The sequence below is a fragment of the Culex quinquefasciatus genome, chromosome 2 (genome assembly GCF_015732765.1).
Source record: "Culex quinquefasciatus strain JHB chromosome 2, VPISU_Cqui_1.0_pri_paternal, whole genome shotgun sequence".
NCBI lineage: Eukaryota > Metazoa > Arthropoda > Insecta > Diptera > Culicidae > Culex > Culex quinquefasciatus.
The window spans coordinates 89,297,363-89,309,880 of NC_051862.1; the positions used below are offsets into that span (position 1 = coordinate 89,297,363).

At 35.4% G+C, this 12,518-nt stretch overlaps 1 protein-coding gene across 1 annotated transcript in view; it reads left to right on the forward strand.

Annotated features, from left to right (window-relative positions):
* Nucleotides 1–12,518, forward strand: part of LOC6034268 (microtubule-actin cross-linking factor 1, isoforms 1/2/3/5) — a 104,262-nt gene that overhangs the window by 22,683 nt on the left and 69,061 nt on the right. Inside the window, 3 exon segments of the mRNA XM_038257215.1 lie at nucleotides 450–585; nucleotides 1,582–1,665; nucleotides 6,975–7,196. Of these exon segments, the coding sequence (XP_038113143.1) occupies nucleotides 450–585; nucleotides 1,582–1,665; nucleotides 6,975–7,196 (442 nt within the window).

The following is a 12,518-nucleotide window of genomic DNA, read 5'->3' on the forward strand; positions in this document are numbered from 1 at the left end:
CTATTCCTAATCATACAAGGGACCATTAGAAAGCTTCTGCAAGTTACATTGAGCTTTTTGGTGCAAAAATATTGGATATTGATCGAGTTCAAATCGATATCTGAATGATAAACTGTAAATGTCCATGCAACCAGAAACCGTTTGCTCTGGTAATGCTTCCAGGCCATTCTGTAGATCCAATAAATGATTTGAAGCTATGGGAACAACAAATCGATCAAAACTTTGGACTTTAGGTGTGTTTGTAGACAACGTTATCTACAAACTAGCCCGCTGTCTATATTATTGATAGTTTCGATGTCCCCGCTGTTCCAAGTCATCCCTGAGAACACCCCAAAGACTCTGGAAGTTATTTCGAGTCATTTGGAGTCAACCCCTTCGATATTGATCAAGTTCAAATCAACACTTGAGACAAAACCGCTAAAACTGTGCATTTTCTCCCCTCAAACCAGCCTCCGAAGCGTGGAAACCGCCATCGGGCTGATGAAGAACCTGCAGACGAGCATCGTCGTCGAGGAGACGTGGGTCGAGAAGCAGACGGAGAAGCTGCAAGCGTTGCCGACGGCCACCTCCGCCCGGGAGCTGGATGTAAGTACCTAACCGCCGCGCCTAATGTTGGCTTACCCGATTTCAGCTTCTGTGCCTTTCTCATGACGAAAAGCGTAGGTTTGACGACGTTGAAAGCATCCAAAGGGTTGTTTTTAGGAACAGGGCGATGATGACACCCAAGTCTTGTTGTACTGTTGACTTCTCTATCTCTAGTGTGATTTGTCCCACTTGTATCTCGCGTCCAGGAGTAAGGTTCTTCTTTCCGCCCCTATTTCAAGACACGAATTCACGAATACACACGCAAAAAAACACAAACAGTTGAAGTTCAGTTCAGATCTAGTACAAAGTAGACTTACCAGTCGGAGAAATAACTGCAACACCTAGCGTAGAGAACAATGACTAACGGAATACCATAACGATTTAGGGTAGTCCTCCAAAACTAATGAGTAACACACACACAATTGGAACGAGGGCCGAAATTAACCCTGACTGCGCCTAGAAGTTTGATTAGAAATAGTGCTCGAATTGCAGTACTAGATTAGGTCAATAGCTCTGGTGTTCGATCTCAACAACTGTTCTTATCGATATTCTAGTACTGCAATTCGGCATAAACAATAAGTCCCAAAGAGTAGATAGTATAACTACGAGTACACACACGTTACCTTCAAGAATACACAACAACTGACAACGCATGAACACGAGACACTCTACAATGGCAGACACTGGTTCAGGACAGTTTAAAATCGCGCTCTAATAGTCGGTAGAATTAACAGATAACATAACCAAACTAGTGCATTCTGGTACCTCCCAGGACGGTACCACCTAGCGTACGAACCTCGAACTAATCATTTCAATTTATTCTCTTCCCTTCCCTCCCCAAAACCTCCGCATCTCGTAAACTACCCCATCAATTCTACTACTGCAACCAACCCACACTACACTACACAACACCACCACTACAACTTCAAAAAATGTCGTCCGTCGTCGTCTTCCTCAAATTGTGTTGTCCACTATTTGTACCGCGTCCCCGCGCAGACCATGCTGGGCGAGGCCATGGAGCGGGCGCCGAAAATCGAACAGGTTAATCTCACCGGTGGCCGTTTGATCCGAGAAGCCAAGGTACGTAGAGCGTGTGAGCGCGAGCGCGCGGTTCAATCTAGTACCTCCCACCGGTTCCCTTGCGAGAGAGAAAAGGGGGCGTGGCGAAGTACTAGAGTCGCGAGCCCGCCGATGATGATGATGATTTAGGGGTGTGTAAGTGTAAGAGAACCCGACAGCTATTGGTTAAAAAATCGAATCCGTTCCGTTCCGTGTTCGTCGAAAATGTGTGAGGTTGTGTGCGTGAATGCTTCTTCTTCTCCTCCGAGTGTGTGTTTGTGTGCGTGAGCTTTCTCTCTCTCTCTCTTTGTGCGTGTATTTGTGAGCGTTTGAGGCTAAAGAAAGTGTGCGTGCCAAGTCTGCTTCCTTCTAATTGCTTACGTATTGTCGATTTGTTTAAGAAATCGATGCGCTAGCGCGCGCGGTGTTGGTGCCCAAATTTTCGATTACGATTGTTTGAAATTGGCTTTCTCGAAAAAAAGTAAAGAGATTTGTTTTTTAATCAATACAAGTGAGCCTGATTTTAAAGCTGGGATATTTTAGTTATTAATTTGTTGCTTCTTTTTTTAATTGATTGGAGTAGAACTGTGATTAAAAACGAGGCGCGCAATGAGCAGTTGGGTGATGGTGAACTGTTGTTTTGGTAAAAGGTTTTGAAATCTTAATTTAAAAAAATATCACCAAAACACGGTTGCTCGCGCCGACATTGCACACATTTGATCAAGTCAATAGCTTATCAAAAAAAGAAACTCTGCACCTTTAATTCGCTGGTAAACTAACGATAATGAAAAAAAAGCTGGAGAGCAATTCCACCTGAAACAGGAATCTTAATTAATGTTTTGGACAAACCCTTGGCAAACCTAGTGAGCTTGTAAAAATTATGATAAGAATAACCCTGAATATCATTTCATTACACATTAACCATAAATAACAACAAAACATTCAAAGATTACATTATGTATCTTTTCCAGACGGATGTTTTGAGGCAAGTGTCATAATTTTCTTTAAACATAAATTTCCAACCAAAATTGAGTAAAATTAATCCAGATTTGAGAGACATGCAGATTTGGATAATTTCGTTCAGGAACAATTTTGTTTGAATTGTACTCAAATTTTGACTTTGATTTAATTGAATTTTCAAAAATTAAGCCACCGAAATTTAAAATCAAGTGAATTCCTAAAGCCTTAATTTTGCGTCAAATTATCTTAAACTCTGAACTCAAATCACTTGTTTGAGAGGCACTATCTTTGAAATAAAAATTATTTTGAACATTTTGAATTAGCGTGTAAAACAGGCACCGAGCACGAAAATTACTCAAAATTAGTCAAAATCACTTTTACTCAAAAGTGAGTGTAGTTTTTGGGTTTGAATTTTACCCGATTTTTATTAATGTGAATTAAAGAATAAATGAGTAAAAATTACGTTGATCTGAAAAAAATCAGAATTTTATTCTGTGTTCAATTATTTTTAGAATTATTGATTTACCAAATGGTAAACCAAACCAATTATACTCAGATTTTTTTTTAAGCTGTCAGTTTTTGACTAATTTTATGTAATGTTTTACTGTTATTGAGTAGTATTTACAAAAATTGGGCTTGGTCAGACCCCTAAAAATATTTTGAATAATTTATAGTTTTTATGACATTTTGTAGATCAAAATCAAAAATTAATCAAGTTACCTATGTTAAAATCCGCTTTTAGTTAAAAATTAGTTTTGAGACCAATGTCAGATTACGGTGAAATGCCTTTATATTATGGGAATTTCCGCTTGTCATATTGATGAAAGTTGAGTAGAATTTCCTTAATTGCGATATTTTCTTAAATATCAGAGAATAGATTCAAGCAAATTTATCAATTATTAATTATTGAGCGATCTATTTGAATTGAATTGAATTTTGAATTTGAATTTATTTCTTTTTTGAGGCAGGAAAAGCCACCAAAGCAGTGGCACCAAAAACCTACTTCTTTTTGTAAACACATAATACAAAACATAAATACATGAGTAACAAAATACAAATAACACGGCTGGACCCAGAGCTCCATCTTCGCGAGGAGCTCGGTTGAGCTGGACTCCTATGTATCAAGATTTTAATAAAATCTACCAAATTAAATCTTTTTATAACTCATTGCCGGCCCAATTTTGGAAAAATCGAAAAAAAAACTATGAACAAAAAATTTATTTAAGTTTAAGTTTTACAACAAAAAAAGATACTCAAATTTAAAATAATATTTATTCAAAATTGGCATTAAACTCGGAATTCATCTCTGAGTAAATTGTTTGGTGACGAAATGTAAGTGAATTTGAATTATGAATTGTTTTTAATTTAAAACAGAAATGTAGGTAAACTTCATTCAAAATTAGTATAACAAATACTGATATGAGTTTGCTTGGATTAACAAGTAAAATCACGTACACAATTCGTCTAATCAAACAGATACTGAAAAAAGATTATAATTGACATTTTCTTTGTAAAATTTAAAAATTTAAATTAATTCAACTAAACCTGAAAAAATATTTTTTTTAAATATCAAATCTACTCAACAAGATTTGTAACGATTATACGATTTATGTTAAGCTTCTTAATAAAAAATATAAAATTTACTATAATTTGAGTGAATTTGATCTAAAACTGACGTTGAACTTAGAATTCCAGAGTTTTTTTTGAAAAGGACCAATAAACTATTGTCTTTCATATGTTTATAGGACCTAATCAAAAAAAACTCCAGAATTCATCTCTAAGAAAATGCGTTCGTGACAAAATGTGAGTGAATTTGGATTGAAATTTGTTTTTTTTTTATTTAAAACAGAATTTATAGTAAAAACGTTACTTAATCCACCCTTAGGTGGTTGGTGCCTTCCTCACATTTAGAGAGTAATGCTATCCAAAATAGATACAAAAGGACGGACCTTTCAGTGTTCTATCAACTTGATTCATACCATCAGATTGGGTAGTAAGATCATCATAATTCAGGGCTCTTATGTGCTTATAACTTTTGATAGGGTTGTCAGATCTGCAATCTATTGAACTCATTGAAAAGGTCTTTTGATATCCTATCCAACGACAAGTCGCATGATAAATCCGGACAACGTTTTCATCAAAATATCTGAGATCCGGCCTCTTAAAAAATCATAAATAACACTTATGTGCCTATAACTTTTGATAGGGTTATCATATCTGCAATCTATTGAACTCGTTGGAAAGGTCTTTCGATTACCTATCCAACGACAAGTCGCATGGTAGATCCGGACAACGTTTTCATCAAAATATATGAGATCCGGCCTCTAAAAGGTTCATAAATAACACTTAAATGCTTATAACTTTTGATAGGGTTGTCAGATCTTCAATGTCTTGAACGCGTTGGAAAGGTCTTTTGATTACCTATCCAACGATAGGTCGCATGAGAGATCCGGACAATGTTTTTATCAAAATATCTGAGATCCGGCGTCCAAAAAGTGCATAAATAACACTTAAGTGCTTATAACTTTTGATAGGGTTGTCAGATCTTAGATGTTTTTGACGCGTTGGAAAGGTCTCTTTATTACCTTTCTAAAATGTATAGCATGGCGGGTTTTCTTACAAAACCACCCTTTTACAATCTTCCGGACTTTTGTCAAAATCGTTTTTTTAGCATAACTTTTGAAGTACTTAACTAAACTTTATAATTTTCAATAGCGACTTATGGGACCCCAAGACGGATCGAATGAGACCAAAACGGTCCAAATCGGTTCAGCCAGCGCCGAGATAATCGAGTGCATATTTTTTGGTGCACAGACCCACATCCCTACACACACACATACACACACACAGACATTTGCTCAGAATTTGATTCTGAGTCGATATGTATACGTGAAGGTGGGTCTAGGAGGTCAAATTAAGAAGTTCGTTTTTCGAGTGATTTTATAGCCTTTCCTCAGTAAAGTGAGGAAGGCAAAAATAGTGTAATTTTGGAAGGTCGAATATTACCTCTTTTATGATGTAATGTTAGCTCAATTTAGACTGAAAATGTGACATTACACCAGAAAAGTGGTAAAAGTACCCATTTTCGGAGGTAAAATTACACATTTTTTCTGACATAAAACATATGGGTCATTCCAGTTCAACTGGGTACACTTTTGGACTCGACCTTCACCAATTTGGAACAAATTTTTAGGGAACGTTCATCTATCGATAGTTAACAGAAATCCCAGGTTTGGTGTCGATTGGACCATCCCTCTATTTTTGGCACTGCCCTCTTTGTTGATGATTTACTAAAAAACTTTTTTTTCTTTTATTCATAACTTTGCAACTATTTGAGCAAAAGACTTTCTACAGGTTGCATTTTGCGCAAATCAAACTTCTTTCAGTAAAATCGCTGTATCTCGCCAATAGTTTATTTTAGTTTGAGGTCTACATTGATTATCATGTAAAATTGTCCGGGGAACACGATGGTGTTAAAATAAAACAAATAAAAATATAAGAAATTGGTCAAAACTGAATTTTAGTACTTAAAACGTTAAAATATAATATTAGTGGGCATTTAAGGGTTACAATTTTATTTTTATCGAATTCCTTGGACAATTTTCTATAAAATGCAACCTGTAGAAAGTCTTCTGCTCAAATAGTTGCAAAGTTATGATTAAAAAAAAAAAGTTTTTTTGAAAATTGTCAAAAAAGAGGACGGTGCCAAAAATAGAGGGATGGTCCAATCAGCAACAAACTTGGGATTTCCGTTAACTATCGATAGATGAACGTTCCCTCCAAGTTTGGTCCAAATCGGTGAAGGTCGAGTCCAAAAGTGTACTCAGTTGACATGGAATTTTGGTTTTGGGACATGTTTTTTTTTACATAGATTCACTAAACTTTGCCCTGGGTTTCGTCCAGCTGACTTCTTGTTTGCTGTGTGGAATTGCTCTAGAAAAAAAAACTCAAAATTTCGGCGGTCCACAAATTAATAATTAAAAATCGCACTTTTCAATCGTTCTTACATTTCCGACCCTAATGAACCGTTAAAAAAATGAAGTATATTAGTCCACCTAGTTTACCAAACCGATTACTAATTGTTATAATAACTCATATTCACACTTACAAACATGCCTCCTAAACAAACAAACAAACAACCTAAACATTGCTGCGCACACACAAACAAACAATCAAACAACCCCAATCACCACAAAAACTGTAAATTCGACATCCAACATTCAACCAACCAACCAAACATCCAACGCCTAACCGTCATCGGCGCCCCCCCCCAAATGATATGACAACACTCCGCCAACCTCCGAAAATCAACCGCAAACAAACAAAAATCCGCAACCACCGCCCCCCGCATCCGACAACGCGTCCAAAAGATCTACGATGGCAAGTGCGTGCACTACATCGACTGGCTGGTGGAGATTCGACCGAGCTTTTCGCCACCGCGGCAGGACCTGCGGCCGCCGGACGCCGACCCGGGCGCCACCGAGGTGTACTCCCGGCGGCTGGACACTCTCAACGGGCGGTACGAGACGCTGCTTGAGCAGCTGACCCAGCGGCTCAAGACGGCGATCGAGGTGAATGGCGCGGACGGATTGGTGAGTACAAACCTTTAAAAATGTTGATTATATTTGTGATTTAACACATGGAATACCAAACAGAAAAAAAAATTGTGCATGGTATCCCAGGTGTTAAGAAATAACCTTCCCCACTAGGACAAGATCATATTCATAAACGGCAAAAAAACGACTCCTCGCGCGCGTGTTGTGCAGTAATCAACTTGATGACAGAGGGAGGTAGTTTAGCACCACAGACTTAAAAGCGAGGTTTAAATTGACAAACGCTCGTAAAAAGTCAATTTGTCAATAGTTGGGTGTTGTTAAATCAAATAAAGCTGTGGAGTAGCGTGGTTCACGTTTCTATGAAAAAGACAAAAGTTGTTATTTTGTCTTGCATCAACCGGAATTTCGTTCTTTTATGTCCCCAGAAGCACTCCTGAAAATTTGAGCCCATTTGGTAAGGTCTAGGAGCTCCAGTTTTAATTTGAAATTTATATGGGATTTTGATTTATTTTCCATGGGAAACTATCTTTTTTTACATTGTATTAGGATTTTTTTTATAAATCGATGAAATGACTTGATTCTTATAGTAGGAGATAGGTTTTGAACTGGGGAACAACTTTGTAGAACATACCAACATGCTAGGAAGTGACCCTTTAAAGATACAGATATTTTTAGATGGTAGCTTTTGAAGTAAAGCCCCTTCAAAAGCCACCATCTAAAAGTATCTGTATCTTTAAAGGGTCACTTCCTAGCATGTTGGTATGTTCTACAAAGTTGTTCCCCAGTTCAAAACCTATCTCCTACTATAAGAATCAAGTCATTTCATCGATTTATAAAAAAAAAATCCTAATACAATGTAAAAAAAGATAGTTTCCCATGGAAAATAAATCAAAATCCCATATAAATTTCAAATTAAAACTGGAGCTCCTAGACCTTACCAAATGGGCTCAAATTTTCAGGAGTGCTTCTGGGGACATAAAAGAACGAAATTCCGGTTGATGCAAGACAAAATAACAACTTTTGTCTTTTTCATAGAAACGTGAACCACGCTACTGTGGAGGCGTGATAAATTTATGTCCCACAGTCGACCACATTTGCGAACGTGTTATGAACTCATTTCAAAAAATTTCAAGTCAATGAATTCAATGAGAAAATCTCAGTTTGCTTGCTAAAACCGCAAGATCATCCCATTATTTAGCCTTGTTCGAGTTCCGCCTGAAAATTGCATTTTAAACAGGATGGCAAATTTTGCCTTTTTTCTTCTCAGATCCATAGACGAAACTAAACAAAAACCCGTTTTTTTGAAAAGGTCACCCTCACCGGCTCGTCAAGAATGCAAAAATATTCGAACGTAAACAGACAGATATCTTTTTTTTCCTTTATCATATGCACAGGAGACTGTCAGTCACAATACCTATTCGGTCGAACGAGGTGATTTGAAATACATGTTTTTGTTTGCACTTTTTCTGGGATGCGCCATCACTATTTTTGAGTCAGTGACTCAATTTCAAAGTTAATTCCCTTTTTTGTTTCAATTTTATTGAAAAATCACGCATAATCTCAATTATTTGGGAAAATATGAAAATCGATATCTCCTCTAATCCTTCTTCTCAATCAAAAAATATAAAGTTTTTGGCTTAATTCAAAGACACTCGTGAAGATCTGGCAACACTGTTCAAAGATGTGGGCATTTGAGTGAAAATTAGTAAACATTCCAAGATACTTAGTATAAAAATGACTTTTGGAACCAATTTTCTGAATATTGCTAGAAAAATGACTTATTCGATTAGTTATAATGCTTGGTTAATTGGCAACACTGTTATAAGATATCAAGACTTTAGTAAAGTTTGAATTATTACTTCATTCAATGTGTAATTCTTGATTTTTGATGAGGGGTTAGGGTGGTCCGAAAAATTACAATTTCCGTAAATGTTTCGTAAAATCCACATTTAAAAAAATCATAACTTCGCGCCATTTCAACCGATTTTTCCTGTCTTGAACGCAAATAAAAGGTTTTGGAGATGGATTTTTGCGTCTTTCAATTACGGAAATTTTGGTAGTTATACAGTTTCAGTAAAAAGAGAAGATGTTTTAACGTCGAAAACCCTGTCTTTATTTTCAAAAAAATCGTAAGTAGGAATCCTGTAATTACAATTTTATAATTTTTTTGATATGTTATGTGTAATTTCCTAAGAAATCCGATTGAAATATTTTCAGACATAAGCTTTTTGACAGTTTCTAAGTTTTCGTTCGGCCTTTTCAAATGATAGGCTAGATATTTGAAACATCTAACTATTTTTGCTTAGTAGTCTATCTAATTCCCTTCCGTTTGCGTCCAAGACAGCTTAAGTCGATTTAAATGACGGGAGTTATGATTTTTTGAAAAAAAAAATAATTTAGCGAAAATCGACGAAATGGCACCCTTATTGTCAAACAAAAAATACGGGACTAATTATTTCGGCCAAGGAACCCTTAGAAAAATATTGAGCCCGATCGGAGAATTTAATCATGCTGTTTTCGTGAGGAATTGCTGTATAATTATTATTTTCAAATAGTTTACTAGATTCTAGGGTCTATCCATAAACCACGTGGACACTTTTTTGAAATTCCAGACTCCCTCCATGTTGACAATTCGCCATTCAACACCACATTTTTTTTGTATGGAGCATGATTGATCGCAAAACATTTTCTGATCGATTTGGTGTCTTCGGCAAAGTTGTAGGTTTTAGGACTATTCAGAATAATTCTTACACTCTCAACAAAAATTACTTATTTTTAAAATTAACTTTTTATCACTAATAGTTTAGTAGTAAATAGTTTAGTATGATTTCCCAAAATCCATAATGTTAGACGTCCAGAGTTTTTTTTTTCATAAATTTGAGGGGATCAAAATAGGCATCTTTGGTGTCAGAAAGAAGTATGAGCAGAAATTTTGCCGCTGCATCATAATTTGTTGAAGCAATTGTATTTTTTTAGAAAATAGGGGAGAGTGGGGAGACTTGATCCCCGAGGACACTTGATCCGTATCTCGTCAGTATGTGGGTAAAACAATTAGCTTTGTTCCAGAAAGTTGTGCGAAATTAACTGAAACTCGTTGTAGAAAACAAAGAAAAAAAAATTAGATTGAGTTACACACATTTTTCTAAAACGACCTGCAAAAAACTTCCAAGAGATCTTTTTTTCTTTGTTTTGAAATGTATAGAAAACACTCAAAAATTATCAAAAAAAATAATTTTATACATGAATTGTTTGATAAACTTATCAACTCCAAAACCCTTACCCATTTGATGTTAAATTTTTCGTCATACTATTTTTACAATTAATTGTTTAAAAAAGTGCGTTTAGGGAGACTTGATCCCTGCATTTTTACAGTCACTGGAATCAGCCTCAAGATTAATTAATTGGGCTGGGTTTCATAAATAGTTTCCTTTAGTATAGTTGTACATAACTTACTGCAGTTTAAACTTTTTTTTTTTCAAAAGTTTTGTAAACCAAAATTTCCAGCTTTTTTAAACATGCTTAATTTTGGTCTTAAAAAAATAATATTTTAAGTTTTTAAATATTTTACATACTAAACTTGTTATATTTTGAACACAAACGTACAGGTTTTTTGTGAAATTGCTGTAACTTATAGAAAATTAAAAGTTTGGATGAATAAAAAACATTTTGCTTGAGATTTCTTCAAAATGTTGAAATGGGGATCAAGTTACCCCTAACATTTTTAAAATGCCGGTTTAAATTTTTTTTTAAACGCTTGGCATGATTCGAAGAGTTCATCTGATGAAATACCCTTATTAGCCAAACATAGATGAATGTTTAAGCTTCCAATTCATGCAAAAAGTTTATAGTTTTGTAAGATATTGACAGAGTTATGTGCGATACAAAAAAGGGGATCAAGTCTCCTCACTCTCCCCTAATAATTTCATGCAAATTAACTTGTTTTACGTACACAGTAAAAAAAAATCATGGTAATATTACATCTGGGAAGGGGTACATTTTTATATAAAAAAAGTGTAATTTTACCTATTAAAATGTGTAATTTTACCACCTTACTTGTGTAATGTCACTTTTTCAGTCTAAATTGAGGTAAAATTACATCATAAAAGAGGTAACACTCAACCTTCCAAAATTACACCTTAAAAATTTACACAATTTTTTACTGTGTATTTTTTTTTATTGTAAAATTAAATTTGCCATCGAAATGGACGTTTTGGAATCGAAAAACACTATTTGCAATTGCAATTCCTTTCTCGAATGACGAAACGGCCTATTTCCCATCTCCAAGAATAACAGTACTGGAATAGTAGTATATGCAACAAGTTTCAAAAAGAGGATTTTTTCACCACGAGTCGTACATTTATCCAACGAGGTTCACCGAGTTGGATAAATACGACGAGTGCTGAAAAAATCAAGTTTTGCAACGAGCTCAATACAACATTTTTTGCAATTCCGAAAAACACACATTGAGTGAAATTTTAAGTCAAATTTTCATATATTTTGTCAATAAATCGTTTAAATAAAAAAAAATGTTAGAAAGTGTTAGTTTTCAAAACAAGTGCTGAAAAGTAGAACTTTTCAGCATTTATTTTGAAAAGTGTTGCTATTCGATTCTGTTATTTTTGGTACAGAAAAGTAGGCTATTTCGTCGTTCAAGAATGACAGGAAAAGTAAGTAGTTTCAAGACGGAATTCCAAAATAGTAGTTTATGCAACAAGTTGTAAAAAGGAGATTTTTTCAGCACGAGTCGTACATTTATCCAACAATTAAATTTCATTCAAAAATTTTCGATTTATTTAGAAAAACTCCTTTCAATTTTTTTTTTTGGTTATTTGACTTAGCTGAATTTCCTAAAAAAAAAAATCATTCAAGATTCGTCAATTTGGGCCTGTTAAATATTTGTGTCAGTTCGAATCCCGGGGTGGATGAAAGCTTAGGTGTAAAATGTACCCCAAGTTTCGAGTAGAAATCTCGCAATCGAGAACGCTAAGGCAATGCTGTAGAGCGAATAATTTTGATTTTGATTTGATTGAAATATTTGTGTAATATATGATTTTTAGAACAAACAGAATTATATGTCATCAAAAGTTAGGTCGAGCTTAACTGGTTGCAAATGCAAAACTAAAGTTGAGTTCCTTCCGCCATTTTTAATGCTTCCAAGCTCGGGATTATCTCACCGCTTGAAGCCTCCTGTTCCGATTAAGCCGTGAAATTGAGATTGCCTGACATCATCGTCCACCTTTTTTACGCGCCTTAAAGGTGACAACCCAACAACGGCCAACATCGAAATTTATGATCTTGCCTCGGAACTTGGAACGATGACGACGATGACATCACCAGCTGCTGACTTCCAGCGAATAC